General features: G+C 34.1%; 3 protein-coding genes across 6 annotated transcripts; 2 read left to right on the top strand and 1 right to left on the bottom strand.

Moving 5' to 3' along the window:
• Window positions 159-10,128, top strand: LOC109336116 (phosphoglucan, water dikinase, chloroplastic). The gene is made up of 19 exons (XM_019572514.1): window positions 159-452; window positions 537-1,155; window positions 1,268-1,354; window positions 1,639-1,770; window positions 2,036-2,161; window positions 2,247-2,425; window positions 3,171-3,255; window positions 4,072-4,239; window positions 4,342-4,394; window positions 4,827-5,035; window positions 5,137-5,255; window positions 5,896-5,966; window positions 6,137-6,254; window positions 7,175-7,261; window positions 7,334-7,420; window positions 7,516-7,592; window positions 7,685-7,835; window positions 8,038-8,149; window positions 9,066-10,128. Exons 1-19 carry the CDS (start codon window positions 289-291, stop codon window positions 9,968-9,970), a joined length of 3,549 nt encoding a protein of 1,182 aa, XP_019428059.1. The 5' UTR covers window positions 159-288; the 3' UTR covers window positions 9,971-10,128.
• On the top strand, window positions 11,307-12,700 carry LOC109335334 (CRIB domain-containing protein RIC4-like). 4 transcript variants are annotated; one of them, XM_019571473.1, is made up of 3 exons: window positions 11,307-11,634; window positions 11,894-12,034; window positions 12,227-12,700. In XM_019571473.1, the coding sequence occupies exons 1-3, from the start codon at window positions 11,547-11,549 to the stop codon at window positions 12,460-12,462; spliced, it is 465 nt and encodes a 154-aa protein (XP_019427018.1). In that variant the 5' UTR covers window positions 11,307-11,546; the 3' UTR covers window positions 12,463-12,700. The 4 variants fall into 4 exon arrangements, with proteins under 4 accessions (XP_019427018.1, XP_019427020.1, XP_019427017.1 ...); XM_019571472.1 differs by having other exon boundaries at window positions 11,313-11,652; window positions 11,885-12,034; XM_019571474.1 differs by having other exon boundaries at window positions 11,564-11,652; window positions 11,889-12,034.
• LOC109336181 (importin beta-like SAD2) lies at window positions 14,055-24,825 on the bottom strand. Its single transcript, XM_019572613.1, has 22 exons — window positions 24,636-24,825; window positions 24,279-24,414; window positions 23,163-23,253; window positions 22,941-23,090; window positions 22,685-22,847; window positions 22,234-22,418; window positions 21,962-22,135; window positions 20,596-20,741; window positions 20,386-20,509; window positions 20,132-20,312; window positions 19,346-19,505; window positions 19,204-19,245; window positions 19,001-19,119; window positions 18,714-18,912; window positions 18,011-18,142; window positions 17,488-17,591; window positions 17,175-17,354; window positions 16,389-16,528; window positions 16,098-16,237; window positions 15,813-15,970; window positions 14,880-15,006; window positions 14,055-14,783 (listed from the first exon to the last, which is right to left on the bottom strand). Exons 1-22 carry the CDS (start codon window positions 24,723-24,725, stop codon window positions 14,623-14,625), a joined length of 3,102 nt encoding a protein of 1,033 aa, XP_019428158.1. The 5' UTR covers window positions 24,726-24,825; the 3' UTR covers window positions 14,055-14,622.

Here is a 26,929-nt window from a genome sequence, read left to right as displayed (position 1 = left end):
TAAAACAATGGGATTATTTATAAATTTATAGTTAAACTTGGTGCCAAATTAGTATTACCCATAACCCATCATGATCATCTATGATAATGATGAAAAGGCACCGTCACTGCCCATAAATATCAGACTAAGCAAATGAGTCCTATTCCTATAGCCATTGAATCATAATCCCAAATATATTAAATCATTCCCAATTCCAATTCCCAATTTCAAATCTCTATCTTTATTCATACACTTTCTCTCTTCTTCTATCTCATTCTGCAAAAACAAAACAAGAACAAGAACAATACAATGCGTGCCTTGCACTACGCTTCTTCTTTCCAATTCCATACCCATCTTTCCATAAATCACAACCAACCCTTTTTCACATTCCTTCATTCCTCTTCACCCTTCTTCTCTCCTCTTCGTATTCGCCCTCTTCATCTTCATGCCTCCACAACCCAAACTCAAACCAGGTTACTGCTTTTTATATATTATTATATTTATTCTAACAATTTGTTATTTATTCTAACAAAGTTGCTATCTTTTTTGTTTCTTAGAGACCAAGAAGGAAACAAGAAGAATAGTAGCATGGTGAATAAGGGTAAAGTTGGGCTTCACGTTCGATTAGAACACCAAGTTGAATTTGGTGACCATGTTGTGATTGTAGGATCAGCTAAAGAATTAGGTTCATGGAAGAAACATATTCCACTTAAATGGACACCCAATGGATGGGTTTCTGAATTTGAGTTCAAACAAAATGAACAGATTGAGTTCAAATTTGTGATTGTGAAAAATGATAAGAGTTTAGTTTGGGAAGGTGGACAAAATAGGGTGTTGAAGTTACCCACTGCTGGAAATTATGGAACACTTGCTACATGGAATGCAACCGATAGAAAAACGGAACTAGTACCTTTGGATCATAATAATGTTGATGAGATCCATGACTCTCATTCTCACTCTGAGTCTGAGTCTGAGGTTACTACTACTGCTGCTCCTGTTTTTGGGGCACAGGAGAGTCCTTTTGTAGGACAGTGGCAGGGTAAATCTGTTTCTTTTATGCATAACAACGACCATCGCGCAAACGAAGTACAAGGGAAATGGGACACTTCAGGTCTTCAAGGCTTGCCTCTCCAATTGGTTCAAGCTGATCAACACGCAAGGAATTGGTGGAGAAAGGTGCAAAGTACAAACTAAAACTCCTTAACTTATTTCTCTCCTTAACTGCTTTCACTGTCTTTTATTAATATTATTCAACATTTTATCTTTATTGATGGTTTTACCTTTGTAGCTTGACGTTGTACGCGATATTATAGAAGTTGGTTTGCAAGGGGAAGATAGATTGGAAGCTCTCATATACTCTGCTATATATCTCAAGGTCTTGTTCTGTTATTTCCTATTCTTCTATATTTATTCTGTTAGGATTACATATGCGAGTGAAATGAGTATCACAGCAAGAAGTCGGGTTAGGAGGACCATATAAGTGAATGAACTATGAACCTAATGCCAATGACAATTTGATATGAAATGCATTTATCATGGCTTGTTACTTGGCCCATAGAAGAAGATCTTCTGGTGCTTTATGCTACCTTAAACTAACACACATTCATGTATGCTTTTCTTATACCATCATGTTAGCCCTTCTGACATCATCTTATGCAGTGGATAAACACAGGGCAAATAGCTTGTTTTGAAGATGGAGGTCATCACCGCCCAAATAGGCATGCTGAGATTTCAAGGCTTATATTTCGTGAATTAGAGCGACATACTAGCCGAAAGGATATATCACCACAGGTGATTCATTCATATTTTTTTAACTATAAAATTGTCCTATATAATAATAGCTGTTAGTTTGTTAGCCATGTGCTTAAGAATAATAATGTCCATTTAATTGTCTGATCTACATTACATGTCAATTGTCCAAGAAGTCGAATTTGTTCCACAGGTGTTCCAATAGTGCTATTAATGCAGTCATTGTTTTAAAATGCCGCCTTTCATGTCTTGCTATCTAATAAAGTTGCCTACATCTTTCATTTACCATAATTGCATTAATGTACAGGAAGTTCTAGTTATTCGCAAGATTCATCCATGTTTGCCATCTTTCAAGGCAGAATTCACTGCATCTGTTCCTCTGACTCGAATTAGAGACATTGCTCATCGAAATGACATCCCACATGACCTCAAGGTTGTTTTCCCCAAAGTACTTGACTTATGGAGTCTCATTGTAGTTCTATGTTAATAATCTGTTTTATGCATTGTTTATTTTCCAGCAACAAATTAAGCACACAATACAAAACAAGCTTCACCGAAATGCTGGTCCAGAAGATTTGGTTGCTACAGAAGCTATGCTTGCTAAAATTACGAAGAACCCTGGAGAATATAATGAAGCATTTGTGGAGCAGTTCAAGATATTTCATCATGAACTCAAAGACTTCTTCAATGCTGGCAGGTGTGACAAGAATATCATAAACCTGACTTATTATCACTTGTAATCATATGTCAATGTAGATATGTTTTTGTTTCTTATTCGGATCAAAATCTCTTCTCATGATATATGCTATTTTAGTTTATTTATATGTTGTGTTATTTTCTCTTAAAAACTTTCTGGATGATCACAGCCCCATCATTTGAATACACAATCAGTCTGTAAACCAATAAACTGATCATGAAACTTAATGCATTTTTTGACAAGAAAACTTAGTGGGATAAGCCTTGGTTGTTGTTGTTGTTGAAGCAGTCATATATTTCCTTAAGTCAGAAAATTATCTCGTTGAGACTAGGTAATAGTTTCTTCATCTTCGAGGTCAGTCTACTTTTCAATCCCATTAGAAGCAACATGCTGTGTTGGCTCAGGTAAAAAGGTTGGTCCAGTGCATGCATCTCTGCTGTTTTGGGGTCTATGGACTGTGCTATGCATGCCCGTGTATGGAGAGGCTGTTCCACAACAAGAATTTGAGGGCTGTGACCACCAAGTAACAAGACAACAATCTTACCGTTGCACCAAATATCACCATCTATTGGGAAAAAAATAGCCAACTTTATTTTGTTATATAAAACTGGTGGAGTATACTTGGAGTGAACTAAATATACTAAATATTAAGGGGATATTCAAATCCTTTTGACATGTAATTAACTTATAGTGCCTGGAAAACTATAATTGTGATGATTTCACTTATGTATTTGTCGTGTTGCAGTCTTGCAGAACAGCTAGAATCAATTTCTGCATCTATGGATGAATATGGCAGTTCAGCACTTAATTTGTTCTTGGAGTGCAAAAAGGTGGATTTTCTTTTTCTGGTGCTCTTGCATTTTTTATTTCTTGATTTGGTCTTACGTTTTTTTTACACTGGAGTATGCTAGTTATAGAATAAGATTTAACATTTAAGAGTTGAAATTGATTATATGCATAAGTAATTTGATCAGTCTGTTATGATGCTTCTACTTTAAGGTTGAATTAATGCTTATTTTATCCTTATAGAATCCTCTTGGTCCATAGCTTGTGCTTGTTGCTAGTGCTACACATATAATTATGTTACTCTCAGTATTCTACAGTCGTTTTGAGTGATTGATAGATTTAAAGGAGAATGGCCATAGGCAAAAGTGGAAATATTGAAATTTTGGATCCTTCATTATCCTTTGATGGGGGGAAACTGAGCATGTGATGTCAACTATCTACATTATCTTATTCCCTTTTGCTTCCCCAACTAAGCCATATATTATGAAAACAAAATTTATCTTTTCAAAATAGCATCTAATTTAGGATGCTAACTTAATATCCACTATGATGCATGGTTCTCTCAACCATTTATTCTTTCTCCCCTCTCATTTTTTTCAAAATAGTTCCCCACAAAATAGATGTGGCATAAGCATAATTTCTGAATATTTATGTTCATCAGATTGGGCATGAAGGTAAAATATTATGGTTTAGCAAGTTATTGCTAAAAACTCCAGCCTTTCCTTTCTTTGGGAATAAGTACTATTGATCCTTTTCATTTGATTTTTGTACTCATAGTTCTTATAATGTCATCTAATGCTAAGGGACAATATCATTTGATTTTTTTTGTGTACCAAAAAAAATGTCTTGCACTTCTCCAGGTCATGGATGCTGCAGCAGGGACGACTGCGGATGCAGAAGAACAAGGGCTTAAACTTTTATTTAAAACCATGGAATCTTTGAATGCTTTGAGAGAAATTATTGCAAAGGGTCTTGAAAGTGGCCTCAGGAATGATGCTCCTGATTCTGCAATAGCTACGCGTCAAAAGGTGACACAAATTTTATTCAATTATTTATCAAAAGCTCGAGTATGGATAGCTATATAAAGATGCCGGAACATCTTTTGATTCTTGCTTTTTTTTGAGGTACAGTGGCGCCTTTGTGAGATTGGGCTTGAGGACTACTCATTTGTTCTTTTAAGCAGGTTCTTATAGCATACCTTTTCCTAATTTGCAGTTAGAACAATTGTCTAATGTTGAACATGCTTTATGAAATAATTGAAGGGCACATCAATCTGCAAAAGGGATGTAGAACTTGATAGCTACCACTAAGAGTATAATGCATACTTACTCTACTTATATGAAGATAATTGTTTATTGACCTTGAATTTATTTAAGGAATTGCATTAATTATTTAATATTTTTAAAGGGAGAAGTATACAGAACTTCATGTCAAATTTAAATAATCGCAAATGATAGGGATGCATTGTAGTCAAGCTTCCTAGATGCCACTTGATAGGGGTATAGTAAGCTTGAATCTTGTAGAACTTGTTTGATGGAGATATAGAGCTGTTCTAGCTACATGCTCCTTGTTAATAGTCTTGGTATTGCATTAACTTTTGAACTGATATAAACAGATTTTTCAACGTGCTTGAAGTAAAAGGAGGTGCGCACTGGCTGGCTTCAAATGCACAGTCAAAAAATATAAATTTGTGGAATGATTCACTCAGAGCCCTTATTATTGGGGTCCACCAGCTGAAGTTATCTAGTTGGAAACCAGAGGAATGTGACGCTATTGAAAATGAGCTAATTGCTTGGAGTAAAAAAGGCATTTCTGAAATGGAAGGTAACTTTCTTATATTTTTGCATGAATTGTGTTTGTTTTGTTAAATCATTTAGACGGTGCTGACTTTTTTCCATTTAAAATGTATCTCTCTCTTCTTTCAGGAAATGAAGACGGCAAGACGATTTGGGCATTGAGACTGAAAGCTACTCTTGATAGATCAAAGAGGCTAACTGATGAATATTCTGAAGAACTTCTCAAGATATTCCCTCAAAAAGTCCAGGTTAAATATTAGCAACATTGTTAAAAGCCTGATATTTTATTCCAATGCTAAAAATTACTAAATCAATATAACATGTAGCAAAGCCCCAATACAACCAAGACTATTAGAAATATGAAATATCTCACAATATATTATCTCTTGGAGAATATCTACAGGATATTTTGAGTATTGAGAGGATATCTCGTATTATAATTTATAATGATTATATCTTAGATTAGTCTAGAATATCTTCGAAGATCTATTAGAATTGTGATTAATTTATCTTCTCTTATGATTTCTTTCAAGTAATTAGGAGTCTAATATTTGTATAAATAGGGGTTAGTGTCATGTCCTTTGTGTCACATCATCATTCCCAATAGTACAAATACAATTTATTGTTGAGAATTCCTTTTTCTCCTTCTATACCTACTAGGATCTTTGAAATATTACACTCAGCACTGTAATAAAAATAGACCAGAACATTGAGACCAATCCTTTTCAAACACAGGCAACCTTGATGGTAGTGCATCCTTCATTTGAACTGAAACAAGATATGCTCTGTAATACTGAAGTCTGGCACTGTTTGATTTTGTAAAGTAGATTGCTCTTCTTGTGGGGTGTATATATTGAATTAACCAAGATGTCACTTTTAATGTTGCAGACGCTAGGAAAAGCTCTAGGAGTCCCTGAAAACAGTGTCAGGACATATACAGAAGCTGAGATTCGTGCTGGGTATGCAACACATTATCCTTCACTTTTTATTGAAAGAAAAAGTGAGGACTTATATTAATAGTGTTTTTAGCAGTATCTGTGGTTTCTTATCATGTTCATTCCTTGACTAAGGATTTCATACCATAAACAAAATTACTATTTTGACTAACTCTTCTTCTGTCAATCATTAGTGTGATTTTTCAGGTTTCAAAACTGTGTACACTTCTTCAAAAAGCTGTTAGAAGTGTACTAGGTTCTGAAGGTTGGGATGTTCTTGTTCCAGGAGCTGTTGCAGGAACATTGGTTCAGGTACTGAGTTGCATTTAGAAATATAATGTACAATGTTATTATTGTAGTTACTGAATTATTATTGATTGACTGTGAGAGAGATCTTTATAGAAAACCCTTAGTAGTGAATCTGTCCTTGTACTAATATTCCCAACACTATTGCAATAAAGAGCATTCATAATCTAATAATTGATATTAATGCCTAACATATAAATATAATTATGCACAGTAACATTATGTTTCTTACCTCACCTCAATATCAATTTTTCTTCAACGAAGCGTAACAAACATTTTTTAATCATCCATCTACCAGTGATCCTAGTCCGCATCAGAAAAACCTATATTTTTAAATAATAAGAGATAGTTATACAAACTGAAGTATCAAGAGTTATCAACACCGTAAAGATTTCAACTTAGCAATGGACTCATCAAGATTTATTTTGACTGCAAAAAACTGCTTGCAGCACATAGCATATTTGTGTCCAGGTAATGGAACCAAATCTCATTTCTCTCCAGAACCACAGTTTTCACCTGCACATTCTTGCCAGCCATCATGGGCAAGGGGCTTTGAAGCATACTCCATACTTAAGAATCAAGATAAAGTGTACGGAAGCAGTAAAGTACTAATAAGAAGAAGAAATGGTTCAAGGCTATATAAAAAACACACGAGACCACTTTCAAAAGTTCCTCATTATCCATATTAGTAATCAAACAAAAAGGTCCTCAAGGGATATCCTCATCGAAATATGTATATATGGAGGGACCCAAGTCAGAATAATTCTCATATAAAATTTGTGAGAATAATAAATTTGGGCCATACAACCTTACATGAATGCATATGATTTTTTGGTTATTTGACCACTAACCAATAGAGAGGGTGACTGAGACATATAGTGGCAAGTCTACTTTGACTGACCTGTATTTATGTTTTGTTGACATAGGTTGAAAGAATTGTTCCTGGATCACTACCATCATCAGTGGAGGGACCTATTATCCTTGTTGTTAACAAAGCTGATGGTGATGAAGAGGTAATATCTATACTTATTGAGAGTATAAAAAAGCATTAAATTAAATATTTATAATTTTGACTACACTGGCAGGTAACGGCTGCTGGGAGCAACATAGTGGGAGTTATACTTAAGCAAGAGCTGCCTCACTTATCACATCTTGGTGTTAGGGCCCGGCAGGCAAAGTCTTCTTTCTAAGTATTCACTTTAAATGATTTTTAATATTGAGCTTATACATATGTGAATAACATCCATATAGCTACTGTTTATTACAGGAAAAGGTTGTCTTTGTCACTTGCGATGATGATGAAAAAGTTTCTGATATACAAAGGCTCATCGGCTCATTTGTGAGGTTATATTTTGAAGACAATTGTCCTGTCAAAGGTTATATTGTGAAATGCGAACAGGTCTAATGCTGTAGTGTTTTCCACTTCCTGCTTTCAGGTTGGAAGCATCCACAGCTGGTGTTAATCTGAAGTTGTCCTCTTCAGGTGACACTGATGGAAATTCTTCTGTTAAAAGTGCTTCTGATGACAGCTCCCCTGCAGTTGCAAATCCTTCTTTTTCTGTGGGAAGAATTTCTGATTTTAATCAGGTAGAGAATGATTAAACTATTGACCCTGACTTTATTTTATTTTTTACTTTTTGGCTATTAGTATAAGTAGGTTGTTAAGCCCTTTTGTATTCAAATAATAACAATCTACTCTCATTATTCAGAATAATGATCTTTATGTATAGAGCATATTCAACTATCGTTTTTAATTCTCCACAATAATGAATATTATACTCACGTCAAGGTTGCTTCTTCCGGAGGAGTTATCTTGCTTCCTGATGCTGAGATACAGACTTCTGGTGCAAAAGCTGCTGCATGTGGTTTGTTGTCTTCCTTGTCTGCAGTTTCGGATAAAGGTAACATTCAATAAAAGCAATAATTTTACTGTATCCCATAACTATCTCAGAGGATCAAAATTGTAACCTCAAGTTCTATTCTCTCTTTCTAATTATACATTTCTGTGTGTATGGATATGGTTCAATCTACTAGTTAAAAAGCTTATTTTGGGATACCTAATACTCACAAACAAAGAGGTTCAAGCTCATGATTATTTTTATTATCCATCTCATGACTATCTTTAGAGAATTCTACTGAAAACAATGTTTTAAATCTTGACTTTGCATAAAGATATTGATAGTTGTAATCTAATAACAATTGAAATGCCTCTTCTATTTGCATGAAAGGCCTCTGGACATTTCGTTCATAAAAAGAAAATGTATTGAGTTATCAAAGTTTGGCATTGAGTTTGAAGAATTGACACTCTGTATTTTGTGCCATTTGGAGGATGTCATTCTCACTAAAAAAATTGGTCCACTCATGCTATGCCTTAAATACACATGCTGTCACATTGACAATATTTCGATGTATGTCATTTAGTTTTAAAATGTTACCAAAGATGGTAGACTTAGTCACTCGCAATCTCTCAGCTCCTTTTGTCTATGAAATTGGTTGAAGTGTACGGTGTACCTTATATTACAATTGACAACTGAAGTGCGAACCCAATAAAACTGTACTATTTTGTCACAAAATCTTGTCAATTAAATGAGATCTTAAAAGATGATTGCTGTTTGCTGATGATGATTAAGATCATATTTGGAAGATGCCTATGCAATTATGATTAACAGTGATTAAATTCATAGACTAACTGATGATATCAAGGATGCTGATTATAATAATATTTTGTGGCATTTTTGCATTTTTTGCAAATCACATTATCATTTAATTCCCTCAAGATACTGTGTTTAAGTTTCTGAAAATCTGTTTGAATGACAGTTTACAGTGATCAAGGAGTGCCAGCTTCTTTTCGCGTTCCTTCTGGGGCAGTTTTACCATTTGGATCCATGGAATTGGAGCTAGAGAAGAGCAACTCCTCTGAAACATTTAAGTCAATACTGGAAAAAATAGAAACTGCAAAACTTGAGGGTGGTGAACTTGATGCTTTATGCCATGAACTCCAGAAATTGGTTTCTTCCCTGAAGCTATCCACTGAAGTCACTGAAAGAATCGGGGAAATATTTCCTAACAATGCACGTTTAATTGTTCGTTCCAGCGCCAATGTTGAGGACTTGGCTGGAATGTCAGCTGCAGGACTATACGATTCAATACCGAATGTTAGTCCTTCCAATCCAACAGTTTTTGGAAATGCAGTTAGCAGAGTATGGGCTTCACTTTACACACGGAGGGCAGTTTTGAGCCGCCGCGCTGCTGGTGTTCCTCAAAAGGAAGCTTCGATGGCAATCCTGGTCCAGGAAATGCTTTCACCAGATTTATCATTTGTACTACATACTTCGAGCCCAGCAAAGCAAGATAGTAATTGGGTGGAAGCTGAGATAGCTTCTGGGCTTGGTGAAACTCTGGCTTCTGGAACCCGGGGCACGCCATGGCGTATTTCTAGTGGGAAATTTGACGGGCAAGTAGAGACGCTGGCCTTCGCAAACTTGAGTGAGGAGTTGCTGGTATGCGGTGGAGGGCCTGCAGATGGAGAGGTTATCCATTTGACAGTGGATTACAGCAAGAAACCACTGACAGTTGATCCAGTTTACCGTCGACAACTTGGTCAACGCCTTTGTTCAGTGGGATTTTTCTTAGAAAGAAAGTTTGGTTCTCCCCAGGATGTTGAAGGATGTGTTGTTGGAAAAGACATCTTTATTGTACAGACACGGCCACAACCCCTGTAGAAGTTTATTAGTCTGTAACAAATAATGGCACTATAGGATTACATCTTATATACATAAGCTGTTACTAAAGCATATTTAAAGTGTTATAATTGGGTATGTATGGACCAGCTGCACCTTACTTAGTTACTGAGTATTTGGAATATAAGACATCTAAAGCTGTGTTCGGGGGGAGTTATTGTCTATCGTTGGCCTCTATGGTAGAATCAGTCGGGGCCTGAGAGGTGGTGGTTTACCCTGTGGCGGATGTCAGCGGTTCGAGTCCGCTTATTCCCAACTTGTGAACTTAGCCGATACAAAGCTATATGATAGCATCCAATTTTTCCAATTCGGCAGTTTGATTTATTATTCATGGACGTTGATAACATCCTATACAAAGGAAGTCTATGGAACAATGTTGTTGTGTGTCAGAACGAAGTCATTACATTGTTGAGTGTGCTGGTTAAAATGTGAGTTTCAATTTTAAGAAGAAAAAAAACTATAAGAATTGAAAATAAGGGGAGAATAATTGAGTGGAGTGAAAGTCACCTTAACTTAAGTTATTGGGATCTTCTGATGTGCAACTCATGGGATATTTTTATTTACCTAAAAAGGGTTGATATTGTTAATTGATTCATTGATAAATGTATTTGTCAAATTCTAATGGCAACCCTACCCTTAGATGAAATAAAATAGTTTAAAATTTATGAATCATCATTGTAAAGTTTTGTACATTATCAATATATTATCTGTCATTGATTTGTATTATTTTTGTTTCAGAGTCAATGGTAGTTGACATGTGAATGATGAATGATTTATTGACAGTATAAAAAATACTTACATTGTCAATATATATATATTAAATCCAAAATAAAATATGTTTTATAGCACACATTTTTTTAGGCTCCACAAAAATGCAGCCATCTAATCGGAACTATCCTTGGTGCATTTTTATATGAATAAATGGAGAGATCCATATTTGCATCAAATCAAATGTATCTTTCTAATCAACTTGAAAAACTAGAAATACATTGTACTTGTACCAAAAAGAACAAATTAAGAAATGATTGAATTTTATTTGCTGAACTTCCTTGTGATTCACTCTATGATGTTGATACTTGATCGATACAAGATAAGTCAGCATCAATCATTGGGTCATACTAAGATAACATAAATAATGTAGTTCAAAGCTAACACGAGAAAAATGACCAAAGAACAAAAGGTGGTGAGGTAAAGAGACGTGAAAAATCTACAAATGATGCCTTGTTACACAAGTAATGCAAGTTAAAAGGAACCCACTTTGTGATATGATGATTATTATTTTGGGCCTAACATTGGAATAAGTTTTAGAACTTAATATTAATATTAATCCTAGAGCAAAAGCAGGTTGAGCTGCACAGTTTAACCAACTAACACACCTACTCCATCACCATATGTAATATATATGTTCATTGTTTCACATACCAAACATGACTTGACGATTATTTCATCATGTAAATCATTGTAGCTTGTACATGAAGACAAACAGTGACCCTAATATAAGCCTTGAGTTAATAGAAGCATGCACTGCACCTAACATTTGTATTTGGTTTTGGAACAAATGAGAGACCACCGTATGAAAAGATTAGTAGTTCTTCCACTCTCTTTTGGCTGTGCTTCCCATTCAAGTGTTGAGTTAGGCTCACCAGGCGGCGCTATTATTCCGAGTAAGAGAATCTCTCTTTATGTTATTCGAATATTGATCTTTCCGATTTTAAATCAACGATCACAGTTGTGTCTAATATTGTGATTTTGAAAGTCTTCGAAACCGATTGTGGCTAACTAGACCTTTTTTTGTAGTAAATGTAACATGACAACGACCACGTACTATTTAATACAATGGTATGTTTTGAGATTTGAATACTATCTATGATCTGAGTTGTTTGTTATGCATGCAAGTAAGACAAGCAGGCAGAGAAGGGAGAACATTAATGGCTAAAATCAAGAGAAGAAGGCCATTTTCTTCTTCTTCAGGGTTTCTGGCTCTACCAAAGCCTAGAATAGCTGAAAGGGTACATTGCATCATCAAGAGTTTATCTCAATTATTTTGTGAGTAAAGTATACATTAATCTTCCTCACTCATTGTTAATTTTCCACTTGGTTTATGATCAAGAACAAATCCACTACTATATTTCAATACAAGTAATGTGATCACTCAAAATTAATTCAATAATCTCAAAAGGTGGCAATTCTAAAAATTCAGACTTTTTAACATATTGAATTGTCTTGTGTCAAAATCAGTTTACAAAGAGGAGGATATTGAGAAGGAGACAGAGATGGAAATAGGGTATCCAACAGATGTGAAACATGTGACACATATAGGACTTGATGGGTCAACTGCAACAAATAATGTCATGGGTTGGGACAATCTTAAGGCACCTGAAATACTGTCTGTGTCTTCAATTTTGTTCAACCAATTTGAACTCCCTACTCATGCTTATCCAATTCCAACCTCTACTTCCTCCAATTTTGGTTAATACTCAAAAGCACTTATGGGAGTGTTTTGCTTCTAATTGTAGATTACTGGTGATCAAATCAAAGTTTTTTTGTATTTAGAGTTCAAAATACAAGTGTGCTAAGTAAAAGTCAAGAAAAAAAAGCTTATCTAAAGTAGTCTGCAAGTAAAGGTTTGTCCACTATTGATTCTCTATTCTATATTTGTCATCTCTTGCTTATTGAGGCTTCTACCTCTGATGTGACACTTTTTTAATTAAAAAATCATGTGAGTCTTGGATTGTAAGTAAGTTTTCCATAAAGGATTGTTTAATCATTATTCAATTTGAAGTTTTTTTATAGAGTGTAATACTAATATCTATGCATTGTCAATATATAGAATTATACACAATCAGTATATCATTTACTATTTATTTGTATTACATTTTTTAAAAGTCAATGATGATTGGAAATGAATAGTGGATAATAAACTAAAGTATAAAAAATTTAAAATTTTCAAATGCAAACATTTTTTTCTCTTTTTTATATATATGTATCCAAAAAAGATGTTTTGATTTATTTAAAAGGGTGAATTTATATTCCAAATCAATGGATTTATGAAGTGGATGTGTTTCATCAATTTTCTAAAAGCAAAGTCATTATTCTTGGATAAGTTAAGATGTGATTTTATACACATTAGAAAAGTTCAATTAAAAATAACACTGAGATTTGACATAAATATGTGATGTCCCATGGGGATTAAAAAACAATTATATTAAAAATGAATGATTCAAACCTAAAATTTCAATGAAGACTCCACATGTAAGAGTCTATCTAAGAATTTTAACCAAAATGAGATAAATTAAAGAGTTAAGAATAGCGAGGGCAGGGATCCATTAATCATGTGATCCAAGTTCATTGAGACATCATTGTATCTGTTGTAGTGGTGGTGAAGTGGAATGGATTGCAACAAAAGAACAAAGTTAAATAAAAAAGGTGTTATTGACTTACGTGTTAAATAAGCAAATGCCAACTTCATAATAGGATCTGAGACTTTAGTGAGTAGGAAATACAACCCACGTCAACGTGGAAATCAGTTTCATCCTTTTTCCTTTCCTCTTCATGGAGTGACAGAACAACTAGTCAAATATTGTTAAAAATAATATTGAAATGCATGCACATTTCTTTGTTTTCCATACATGAATATAGGAATCAAACACATGACTACATGCTACATTAATCTCCCAAAAGACAGAGGTAAGACCCGTAGCAATAGTACTAAATGTTACTTCTTTGTGATCTATAAGTCATGGGTTCATATTCCGAAAATAAATTCGGGGAAGGCTAGATAGATTGTACAGGAGAACTAGTAGTAAGCATTTTACATGAAGCATCCACTTCCTGTAGGCTGCATCTAATACATTCATTCTGACTGACACATAAACCCTTTCCCTCACCTCAAATAAAATGTTATGCCAATGATACTTTTATTTTACCAACCAAATTGATGACTTCTATTGTCCCCAAATAATAATGTATCCATATAATAGAAGCTCAATGATCACGTGCTATGTCAGCTTCTGAAGCATTAAAAGCAAATTAGAACAAAAATGATATTCACCACAACAAATTCACCTTATTCTTCCCACGATATTTATATAAAGAATTGAAATGACTGTTGTACAACGTTTGCAATAAGTCACTCGAATATCTTTTTTGCATACACCAAAACTCAGGACTATATTCTCAAAAATTATTATAATAAAAAAATGTCACAAAAACCATAAATTATCAATAATACAATTATTGGGGACACAGATTTACCCGTCTATGTGACAGGACATGTACACATGAAACCATTTCTGAACACATCAAAGGGTTTCTGTATATTGGAAAAAGATGAAACCTGACTCAAAAACATAACATGGAGACCAAACAATAATATAAAATTCTCAACCATGGTTGGAGAAACCAGAGTTTCCTGAATCCAGCTTCCTCTGACATTCATTGTGAGCTTGAGTTCACTGAACTCAGTACTGCAAAACTGTAAACTCTTCAAAGCTCTTAGTCCAACTATAGGACCAATGAGCCAACAAATGCCTCAAATAAATAAGCAACCCGCTGCTTCTCTTACCAATAATGGATAAAGGCAAGAACTTGAGGAACAAAATAAAAAAAATACCCAAGAATTTGCATCCAAAAGCTTAAGAATTTGCAACAGCTGATGCCTTCTCCAGTTTTTCCTTTTCAATCTCTACTCTTCTCACCTCAGCATGCTGGGCAACACCATTAGCAATAGCTTGATAGGAGAACTCAAGTGTCTGGCTGAGGTTCTGAAACCTTAATGGATCTGATGATTGCAACACTACATGCAAAATTATTTGAAGGAAAGGTATGTCAGTCAACAATAAGGATAATGATGAAACCTTCCAACATTTTTTTTGGGGCGGTATCAGCTTACCTTTCATCGAATCCACAAAGAAAATAAAAGGATCCACGTCATCAATTGGGGACTGCAACTCTTCATCGTCACTAAAGTCATCATCTGAGTAATCATCATCCTCATCATCAGGCCGGAATGATTTTGCCTATGGGATGACATTGCAAAAGGACAATTAGAATTTAAGAATCAACAAGCTATAAAAAAAGGAAACAATAAACAAATGATAAATGTATTAATATTTACACAAATTTTTACAGGTGAAAGAAAGATAAAAAACAATATTAGAAAACATAAATTTGAAGCAATCAGATAAAAAGGAGCACTAAACTATTAAGCACCTTAAGCACAAAACTGTCAACCTGGATGGCTTACTGGATTGGTTAAACACCTTAAGGCTAACTGTTAATTGAATCAAAAAACTGCCAAAACAAATGCCACCACTATGCATCGCTAGCAAAGAAACCATGAGGCTGACTACTTCTACGGTTAAAGTGCTGAAAGCTATTATATTTCATACTTATACAACATACTGAATTGTGATATGCAAAAGTATGCAACTGATTTTAACACTAATGGCAAAAATATGTCAATAGTTTTAAAAATCAATATACTAAAAATGACATGGAAGTTAAATATTTTACATTTCAATTGTTGCAGATATAAGATTACAAAATATTTTGCATTTCAATAGCCGGATACTTACTCTAGACATGAATAATATCCAAAACAGTAATGGCTATAATTAGCTAGGTTTTTATAATCACATAAAACTTCAAGAGCCGGATAATGAAATCAGTTAGTTGTGAACTAGTAGAATTTCATATAGTAAAAAGCTTGTGCATACACATACTACAAAATTTCTCTATTGCAAGTAAAAAGGTAAATTCAATATCCTACATTCAATTATTACGCATGCATGCAAATGTTTCGTAGATAGTCATATCCACACACCTGTTCAGCCAACTTTCTAAATTTATTACTATCAGCTTCATCCCCATCCTCAGCATCAACTCCCATTTCTTTGTCAGAACCATTCTCCTCATCATCATCATCAGTTAGAAAGCCATCCATATCATCATCATCTTCTGCTTCTTCCTCTTTTGCAGTTTCTACACAGTAAGTACAATGGATTGGACAATCATAAACTTGGTCTAAGTAAAAAAGAAGTCAATCTGCACTCAACCACATGTGACTGAGTGACAATTCAGAATTACAGAGAAAGGAAAATATAGAGACCTGCAGCTTGATCCTTGTATGCAACTAGAAGATCAAGAGTGGCCCGGAACACTCTGCCTAAAGCCTCCACTGGCAATTGATCAGCTGGAAGGGCCAATAACGAGGTTAAACCAAGGCAGCAAACTTTCTTGGCATGTTCCCTGCATGAAGATTGAACAAGTTTACAACAATAAGACCTTCGAAGTGTAGCACACGACTTCTATTGTTACAACACGGTATATAATGTAGAGAACAGTAGAGAACGTAAAGCAAAGAGAAGAAATGTTGAAAGAGGCGAGAATAAAAACAGACCTTTTAAAATTAGCACGCACACCACTTTTCTTAACTTCTTGCAGCATACTGAACCAAAGATTGAAGATATCCTCTGCAACTCCTAACTTTTGCAATATGCTCAGAGTCAGTGCAGGATTGTAGTATAAAGCATCTGCAACCTGCAAAAAAATAAGCAGGAAGTTGCCTTATGATGTCTTTTCCTGACATTTTTTAGAAGCTTGATAAACGGACACTATAGATAAACTATACTCAGAGTGGTCAATCAGAAAAGGAATCAATCACATTCACATCAGACAAGTAGTTCTTTGCATTCATTGTCATATGCTATATATTTTTCTTTGCATTCACAAATTCCAGTCCTGGAAATAGTATCTCCGTTTGTGGGGGTAAGGCTGCATATGTATACCTTCCTCATAATCCATTAGGTAGGAGCCTTGTGCTCAGGCCACCCATTTTTAGATATTCTTTGTAAATTATAACTTTGTAAAGGAATCAATTAAGGAAGTGCAATTCACCTAAACAAGGAGAGCAAGAAGTTTACAAAGAAGACCATCATACAAAATTTTACATATCCCACTTTTCATAAGTCATCCACTTTCTGTAAGTTAAACATTGAAGTGTATAATACATCTTGAAACTCCAAACCAATGTAACTCTGAAGTGTTAACAGAACTCAAGATTCCAGAACACAAAGGTGTCTATTAAATTTAACAGTAGTATGAATGAACCACAGAAGAAGCACCAGAAACCAATTTTTTGTTCATATCATTTGTGCATGTCAATATGGATTTTCTTAACCCTTACCACTTGCATGAGAAGACATTTCAAATATGATCTTTCAGTTCGATGCAAGCGTTCAATTGTAATCCTGAGATATGGCTCAACCCAGTGATCCACCTGCCCTCTGCAGTTCTGGAAGACAACTTCAATAAGCTTTGGAGCTGGGTCGATATCACTGTCCTCCAAATTCTGGTCTGCTAGGGTCTTCAATGTTTAGAGAAAACAAATAAGAGGCATAAAAAAGATAGAAACAATAATGATAACAATCACTTTTAATCGCTGTGCTCCACTCTTAACAGGTGGTGGCTGAAGCAACACTAATGCAAAGATAACTCACAGAAGAAATCATATTCCATAGACTCTGTTGATAGTCAGGCTCTTTGCAAGTAAGGAAATTGGCAGTTCCTCTTGAAATAAAATTATCCAAAGGAACCAGAATATCTGCAAGTTTAGAACTAACCACATAAATATGTATCAAATCCAAATTATATAAAAGATATGATTTATATGTTGGGAGTGCTAATTCTGGACAAAGCAACCCCGAAGATATATAGTTGAAACTTGAAATAAAGATATTCACGGTCTTTCAGAGGCAACGTGGAAATCAGCTCCACACAAATGAACCCTTTTTTAATCACTCGGGCAGTGACTGCTTAAAGGAAAAAACAAAGATGTCCTATTATGCTCTTAGCTCTATTTATCTTTAAGTTTAATTGGAAACACCAACTTATCTTGATCGTCATATTAATATATATCAAAAAGGTCCGCCTAAAGATGATCAGAACAACATGCTTGACTTTAGCAGAGCAAGAAAGAGAAAATAAAATCAACAGTAGCCAAAATGTATTTAAGCACCATACTTGGAAAGAAATCGATTGCCCAATCTGCTAGTGCTTCCATCATCAAAGGCCAAAGACTCCACATATCCAATGATATTGTTGGAGAGAAAAAAGTCATGTATGATATGATCTCCAAAATTTCTTCAAAAACCTCTGAAGACATGAACAGAAGATAATGGAAATCAATACAAGGAAGGTAAATTAAAAATAAAATTTGAGAACCAGTCTTTATACAATAATCTAACGACATACACCAAAATACACACCTAACTCCAAGGAGTTTGAGGTGCAAAATAAACAAGCTTAAGCTGTTCTTGCCAACAGCTTATTTTGACACAAAATGAAGGATTATTAATGCTAAAAACTGCTGAAAAACTGTTAACAACTTATGATAAACTATCTATCAAGAACATGAGATGCTTGATCATAAGGCCACTTTAATATATTCTTCAAATCTAGAGCTATCCATCTAAAATACTTGTTCACATCATAATATTTTTAAGAGTAAACCACCTGCCTACAATTATGCAACTGGTAAAAAAAAGAGTGAATCGTGGTTCAAACCATGAAGTATATTCACCTTTGATTCAATAGGCATGTATACACAAACATTCACCCAATGATTCAAAGGGACAAACATGTATACGAAAACATTCACACACAATAAAAACAAAAGAAAGCCACTAATGTCATCCAGCGAAACATGATTCCAAGGGGCAAATACCTTGACCATCAGTAGTCAACATTCGACGCATTATGGGAAGCAAGGTCGGCTCGATATTAACATAGAGTTGGGGAAGACTGCTCACTGATTCGAGTATTGTGCTAATAGCACGCAAACAACCAACTGCAGCCAAGGCACCAGGATCATCAGCATCATCATCAGCTTCAGCAGAGTTCATACACCTCCAAAATGCAGCTGCCTGTTGAAAGATAAATTTGTGATGTTATTATAGAGAAAAATACCAGCTCTCTACGACGAAGGCACAACTTTATTGGTAGATATGTTACCAAATTTTGGCACAACCCAAGTGCATACGGTGCCATTTCTTCCCCAAATTTGTCCACAATAGTCTCCAAAGTAAAAACAAGGTCCTCGTTCTCAACCTCATTCATAAGCTTGAAAAACTCTGCATATATTTTTATTTCAGTTAAACTCATTTGCCGAAGCCAAACAAGAAATGTCAAGTACAGATAATATTGTTTTCACATACCGTCAAGGAGTTGAGGGAGCATGGGGCGAATTTCATTCAAATCTGAAGTAACAGATAAAAAGAAGAAAGAAAGCATAATCAGCATTAAATTGAAGGTTTATTCACATAAAATAATAAAGAATACATAGGTATAACAAACCACCTTTGCAAGCTTCAACAAAAGAGCGCAGACCAAAAACAGAATCAACGCGTACGGGAAGTTCAGGATCTCGCATTCCAGATACAACACACTGCAGTGCCTTCCGGAAATTGTTCATATCCGAGAAGTTAATGTGAGCATACTGTCCTGCAACCCATGCAGCCTGTTTTTCGAACATAAACAACAGATTGTCAAAAAATTTATGAGTGGAGAAATGAAAATTGAAATCAATCTTCGATTCAAATTATTGTTGCATAACATCAAGTCAGACCAAAATATGAAATTGAACACTATTGTTTAATGTAGTTATAGTGTGGGTAATTTAGATGGGATTGGATTGCATCATTCGTTTAAGTCATTGACTATTGTGGGGAAATTAAGAGAATGAGATTAGTTTTTTCCAATGAAACCAAGGGGAGTGCATTACAACACCCATTCGATGAAGCAAATTTCATTGTTCTCATGAAAAACTTCTATGTTCATACAAGAATATCCTAAAAAGTGCTTGGAGACAGGAGAGCAAGAGAAAATTGGAGTCCTTTGACAGGAGAATGCTAAAGTCTATTACAAGTTTACCTCTCCCAAGATTTGGAGATCTTTTAACATCCATGCTTTTTTTAATCAGATATTAATATTAAAAGTAGGAAGTGGTTTTCGTATGGTTATTGTGCAATGTCAGCTTTAGCTTTTAATTTTTTTGCTTGAACCACAAAAGGAGAAAAGGAATTGTATATGGCCTCGTCTACAAGGGAAAAGATGTAGATATATGAAACTATAAGGAGAAATTACCTTGGCCCTAAGGTGGCCAACAGGACTGCTGAACTCAGGAAAGACATGTTGCACTAACATGCGCTCAAGTTCAGATTTGTATGGCTCAGCTTGCTTCAATTTGTCACAAAGTGTGCCAATAGCAAGAAGTGCGCCATCTTTCTGTCTATAGGGCTTGTATTCTGCAGGTGCTTCATCATACCTAGCACAGCATAAATCTAAATACAACATCCAATCCTTCAATCATCTATTCTAACAGAAAGCAAGCAAAATACCTTTTGAAAATTTCAACTATGAATTGAATAAACTTGTGAAGATTATCTTTCCCACGTTTTCGAACCAGCTCGCTCACAAAATCCATGGAGGCAGTCCTAGGACTGTACAAGTCTTCAATGATGTCTGTAACAAATATTTAGAGGCTATAAGTATGTGCCAATGTAATTCTTTGAAATACAATTTTCACATTTAACATCAATAAGACTTACCATAGCCTTTCCTTACATATTCATGTGGATCTTCATCCCAAAGCTTTTGATCATTATCATTGAAGCACATAAGAGGGAAAACTATTTCAAAAAGAAGAACATCAAGCCGAGGTTGCAGCACAGTATACATGCTATTCTTTGAAATACTGCATGAGTTAAAAAAACTAGTTTAGAGGAAAAGAATTAATTCTAGAATCAATCAATATATATCAAGAAAAGTCAGCAGTAGCAGAAAAACAATCAACAGAGCTAATAATATTTTCAATTTAAATATGCTCCAACTCTCCACACAACCAAAAGTTGTCCAGCGTCTGTTTGGAAATTTGGAAATGAACTTGATATAGCTTCAGGATAACATCTAGCTTGAGGTTTTCCTATGTGATAGCTGCATAGCTTCAAGATTAAGTGGCCGCAGATGTTCTTCCACCATATCATGAACAAGAAGCTACTTCAGCTTGAAATGTGCAAAATGAGGTCACTGGAAGGGAAGGATAAGCATATCAATGGACAAAGGTCACCTCAAGTCCCAGCCACCCCCACCCCAAAAAAAATATTGCAGGGCTTAATAGGCATCAGTCAGGACTTGGAATACACTGGCTTCAATAAACCCATAGGCTCTAAAACCAAACCATCCTGATATTTTGGTTTTGGGGCTGATCGTATATATTTCATGACATTTTAATATCATTATTACATAAATTTACTGGCATTAGTAGGTTGCAACTTTTATGTTTTATATTCTGCCCTTGGGGTATTTTGAAGTGGGTCTGTGGGATAAGGCATCGGAGGCCATATAAACCCCAACACTGCTTGCTTATTTACTTGATGTATATTCTTACGAGAATTAAGATGATCACAATTTACTTGGTTCCACACAATCAGGTCTTCAATGTCTACCCAGATCATAATTCCATATGGGTGCCCTCATTGAATATTGCACAACCAAATATGTATTTATTTATTACACCCTTGCCTGGCATTCAAATGATGTATTGGCGTCAATAATGATGTGCATTAGATGGGACATTAATGCCCAAGAGAAACAGGGAAAGCTATCAGATTGGTATTTCTCTCCCAAAAAATGATTGGCAAGCATGGTGAAGCCGACACCTAAAAATTAAGGGAACTAACTAGTGCCATAACATTTAACATTAAACTATTATATTCTCTTCTAATGAAATTATTTACTTAAAAATGTTAGTTCAGTGCACACTGTTACCATACTAAAGATGTATATCATTACCTACATAAATAAGAGTTGGTGGAAAATAGACCTCTAGATATTGAATGGAAGCTTGGATATGATAGGATTGAATGATATGGAATTAAAACACAAATTAATGAGCATAAAATCATTGAAAATCACCTGTTGCTTAGATATTGAAGAACCAGATTGATAACTCTGTCAGGTAAATAGCCACCAACTCGAATGACATTCAGCAGATTTAAGTGGCAGTCCAAGATCTTCGCTGCATAAAGCTTCTGAAACATTTGAGCAAAGACTCTGTTTTCAGGGTTTTGCAGCTTCAAGTCACCAAAACTGTAACATGGCAGTTTAAACACCAATAGAATTTGAGAATCAATTGGCCCTTCAGCAGCAAAGCTCATATTTGTTAAGTAAAAAGAACTCAAACATACCGAGAGTAGAGCCTATTTAGAATGTGCACTGTCCATTTTTTGACCTTCCACCAACCCCATGATTTTCGAAGCTCGGGATCAACAGGCTGACCTTCCAAGGGAACAGGCCTCTCCAGTACATTTAAAAACAGCACCATCCAGCCACTGAAGACATTTTGATCAAGCAAATGCTTTGGAATCTCCAACTGGGTAAATTTAAACAATAGACATGCAATTGAATATGTAAATTCTGAGAACTTAAGTGGAAAAGAGTAAAGAGGTGATGCAAGTGAACCATATAAAGTCGTAATCTGTTATTGCTATTTCAAATGTCAAATATAATTTATAAAAGAGCTATAGCAAATATTACTTAGATACACATCACAGTGATCAGGACTTTGATTTACATAACCTTCTTATTAGACATAGCATTTACTGCTACTTAAAATAATGAGGAAGGGAGGAAACGTACATATATGGAGGACCAGAATATTTTACAGATAAGTTTGACCAATTCTGCTACTTCAATTGATGGATTATCAACATGGACCAGCTTGCTAAATATATTGAGAAGGTGAGGAAATGTCTCGTCAACAATATGATAAGCTGGTGTTCTCTCCTCATCTGACTTGAACCTGGGATGAGAAAAGGAAATAGTTTTGAGAAATAAGATATATATATATATATATATGGAAGAGTCATTTTGGAAATGGAAAATATAAACTTACTCATATTTTCTAGAAAGAATGCGCAGCACAAATAAGGCTGCATAGACTTGTTGGTCCTGTAAATTGTGCTTGACCCAATCCAGAAGACGAGGACACTGCTCTGGGTAATCAGAATGTATAATGGTTTTCAGGCACTCACCAAGTTGTACCCTACAAAGAAAACGTGAGACAATGAGAAAAAATAATGAAATGCAAGGCATATATAGAGTTGAGAGATTGTACCTCAGCAAAGGAGGAACTTGAGCCACGAACATGAGGATGTGATCCCTGACAATGTCTTTATCAGCAGGGGCGATCTTGTGTTGTTGAGCATCTGGACCCAGAAGAGCATGAGCATAATGTATGAGGGAATTGAGGGACCATTTGCTTAGCATGCTCGAAAAGGTGATTATATAGAAACATTATTCTATAAATATTATTCGCAAACATATTCAACTAAAAGCTTTCTTTGATTAACATTTTTAGTAAAGCCTAACCAAACTATTTTTTAAATGTGAAAGGCGATTTCTTTGTTCAAAAAAGACTATACAAGTCGGCCTTCATTCTGAATTTCAGCTTCTTATGGACAAAAGTTTTCAGCAAGGTCGAACAAAGCATAAGAATTAGTGTTTGTTTGGTATAGATTAAAGTTTCTAGTTTTTGCTTATTTTTCAAAAAATAAGCTTAAAGTGGCAGCACAAGTATCAAGTAGGTTTGACATCTCACCTATATTATGAACACAACTTTTATTTATGAAAAAATAAGCAAAAGGTGAACTCTCTTTTATTGGGGGTTGCCTTTTTTTGGATTGTTTATTTTATCATTTGTGGAGTATTTATTTTGTGGATTGTCTAATTCAAGTTTAGTAACTTTCATTTATTTGTGTCTCCTACTGTTTTTTAATATAGATATTAGTTTTTATATTGTCTTTTATTTTAATATTTTTTAACATTTTGTCATGAAATATTAAAAGTTAAAAAATTATAGTAAAAATATATATGATGATAAATGCTAAAACTGTATACTTTAAAAATAGTATAAAAATAATGATGACATAAACAAACAACTTTATACCATTTTTTTTTGTAATTTGCTATGTAGAAAATAATTATTCTTCCTTACCCAAACGAAACAAATTAGCTTAAATTCAGTTTTCAGATAAGGTATCCAAACATAAACAGATTATAAAACAAACATATTATTATTTCACAGTTTACAAAATAAAATTAAAAACATAATATATATGAAATGCACGCTTAAGTTCTTAATCAAAAGCCATATTTTTTAAGAAAAAAAAAACTTAACAAACAGGCACTTGGTCTATGAATGTACATATGAAGGAATAAGAAGCAAGCTGACCAGGATCATGAGGAGACCAATTCTTGGCTATGAAGTTCTTGAAATGAATGCTAGCAACTTGTCTCACAGCCATGTCACAGTTGTTATCGACGACGATCTGTAACAGCCGCACCAGATGCTGAGGCGCATACTGGATCTATTCATACATAAATGTAACAAATTCAATTCAGTTCACAACTCTAGTATTCAATTGATCAAATAAAAATTACAAAATAATCAAATTCAATGCAGATGAGGAAGTAAGTCAAGTCAAATAGTGTTGAATAAATTGACTAATGATATTGATCGAATGAAAACGAAAATTGAAATGGAAAATAGAATCAATAACTGAAGTGAGTGAAATAAAATCGTGGATACCTGATCCAAGCTTTGCTCAGCAGCTTTGCGTTGATCATGATTGGGACTAAGAGCAGCTTGAAGAATGAGAGCGAGACTTGGAAGATCCATGTATGAATCCCAATTCTAAACCCTATCCGCAGCTTGGGAACTGTTGCAGAGAACAAGGAGGAGCAAGACTAGGGTTTAGAATATACAAAGAATTTGGCAACTTTGGAGGGTATTTAAATCACCCACCCTACTATGCTTTGTTTCATTAGCTGTTTTTCTTATATTTTATCTTACTTTTATTGAGGTAAAATCAGTAGATGATAAATATAAAAATTTATACATCAATAGTATATCATACTTTTATTGTTATATTTTATCGTATTTTTTGGTAAGGCGAATCAAGCATCTATCACTTGAGACAAACGTTGGTTCAAGTGGTACATGCTTGATTCTCCTTAAGCAAGTTATTGGGGTTCGAGTTTTGTGGATAAAAAATGTCCGCTGGAAGAGTTAACCTCACGTGTGGATGTTTCCGGCTCAGACATGATTGTCTCCAGTGCAAATGATACATGTGAGAAACCAACAAAACATGTCATTAACATTGACACTAAAAATTGTGTAGCTTTGGTCATTATTAATCTTTTCTAATTGTACAAAACTTATTTACATACTTTAAAATTTAATAAAATTATACATTCATAAAGTTATATGTAATAACCAAATAAAAATTGTAAGTAATCCACCATTGAAGATTAAATGGCTATTTGAAGAAAACAATGTTTTATTTGTTCTAAGAAAAAATATTATTAAATTAACATTAATGTTTATTCCCTCATTTGTTTTATCTTTTAACATTTGTCTTATTCTATATGAGTAGGTGTTGATTCGTCCTAGGTGTTTGCAAGACAATAATATTTCATATTGAATTCTAAGGATAAGATCCTTATTATGTAAGTTCCTAGATTTTTATTAATGTCCCATATTTGTTTGGTCGTGTAAGCAGTGTTGCTTATGAAAAATTAGGAAGTGAATTTTGAAAAAATGAAAAAGTAGAGACGAAAAATCCATTTTATAATTCTATATCATATAGGAATGAAATGTTATGTTAGAAAACATTAAATATTTGCAACACACAAAAATATCGTTAAAGTTTTGGATAGAAAATTAAGAGGAAAAAAACTATTTTTTACACATTCTTATAAGTTTTAATATAAAAATCAGCCACATAAAAGTATATGGACTAAAATGGCAAAATTTTAAAACTAACCTAAATTGCATTTCAACATGTTTTTTATCAATAAATTTAGGTAAGGTGTTGGTGGTTCTACTATTTCTTTCCTATCATAATTTGACACGTGGATGTTTTTTTTTTCTCTAGCTTAGCCTGACATCTTATTGGGTTGGGAGCCATATCTTCTATTCTAAACATTATACAGTTTCATGTATTAATTATTTTTTATTGGCAATAATATATATAGTTAATATATTTTTAATTTATGTGTTATTTTTTACTAATAAAAAATAAAATCTACTTGAAGTGATACAACATTTAAGATAAAAGATGTGTCTATTAAATCGCCATTCCATTCTTTTGGCTTCTAAAATAATATCGAATGATCTATAGTCTATACTCATTAAACCCCTTAAATATTTGGGAAAAAAGTTTATAAATTTGTAAAGTATACCATTTGTTAACAATTATTCTTTAAAACATTCATGTGTTTTATGGTGTAGGAAATTGCATGTATTTTATATAAATAATAAGGTAGTAATGTTATAAAAGGGAATTATTTATTCATAATTATGTTATATATAGTATATAATAATTAGCATCCATATTAATACGGGAGCACTGTCCCATAAAGAGTACCACTCCATGTGCCACTACTTGTGATTGGTTGAAAAAATGTATTTAAATTAAAATTTTAATAATTAATTATTTTTCTGACCAATCACAAATAGTGGCACATCAAGTGGTACACTATTGTGGGACAGCAGATGTCCACCCATATTAATACAAGGAAGTTACATGTATTCCTTTTTGTGTTAATAAGTTAATTCTCAATTGTTAAAACCGTACCGGTTGTCAAACCGGTTAGGGTACTGGTGTATTTGTACAGTGGTTCAACCAGTGGTTTCAGTAATTAAACTGCATGCTGATTAAACCGGACATACCTACTTATATTTATATATATATAAACCTATAACAAAAAATTTCCAAATAATTACATACTCAAATTTATAATCCATATTTATAATCTACTCAAAATTCACATAAATAAACAACTTTATGTCTTTGACAAATTCAAAGTTTAAATTAAAAA

The sequence above is a fragment of the Lupinus angustifolius genome, chromosome LG20, assembly GCF_001865875.1.
Source record: "Lupinus angustifolius cultivar Tanjil chromosome LG20, LupAngTanjil_v1.0, whole genome shotgun sequence".
NCBI lineage: Eukaryota > Viridiplantae > Streptophyta > Magnoliopsida > Fabales > Fabaceae > Lupinus > Lupinus angustifolius.
The sequence above is the reverse complement of the archived record's forward strand: the minus strand, read 5'-3'. Positions and strand labels throughout refer to the sequence as shown.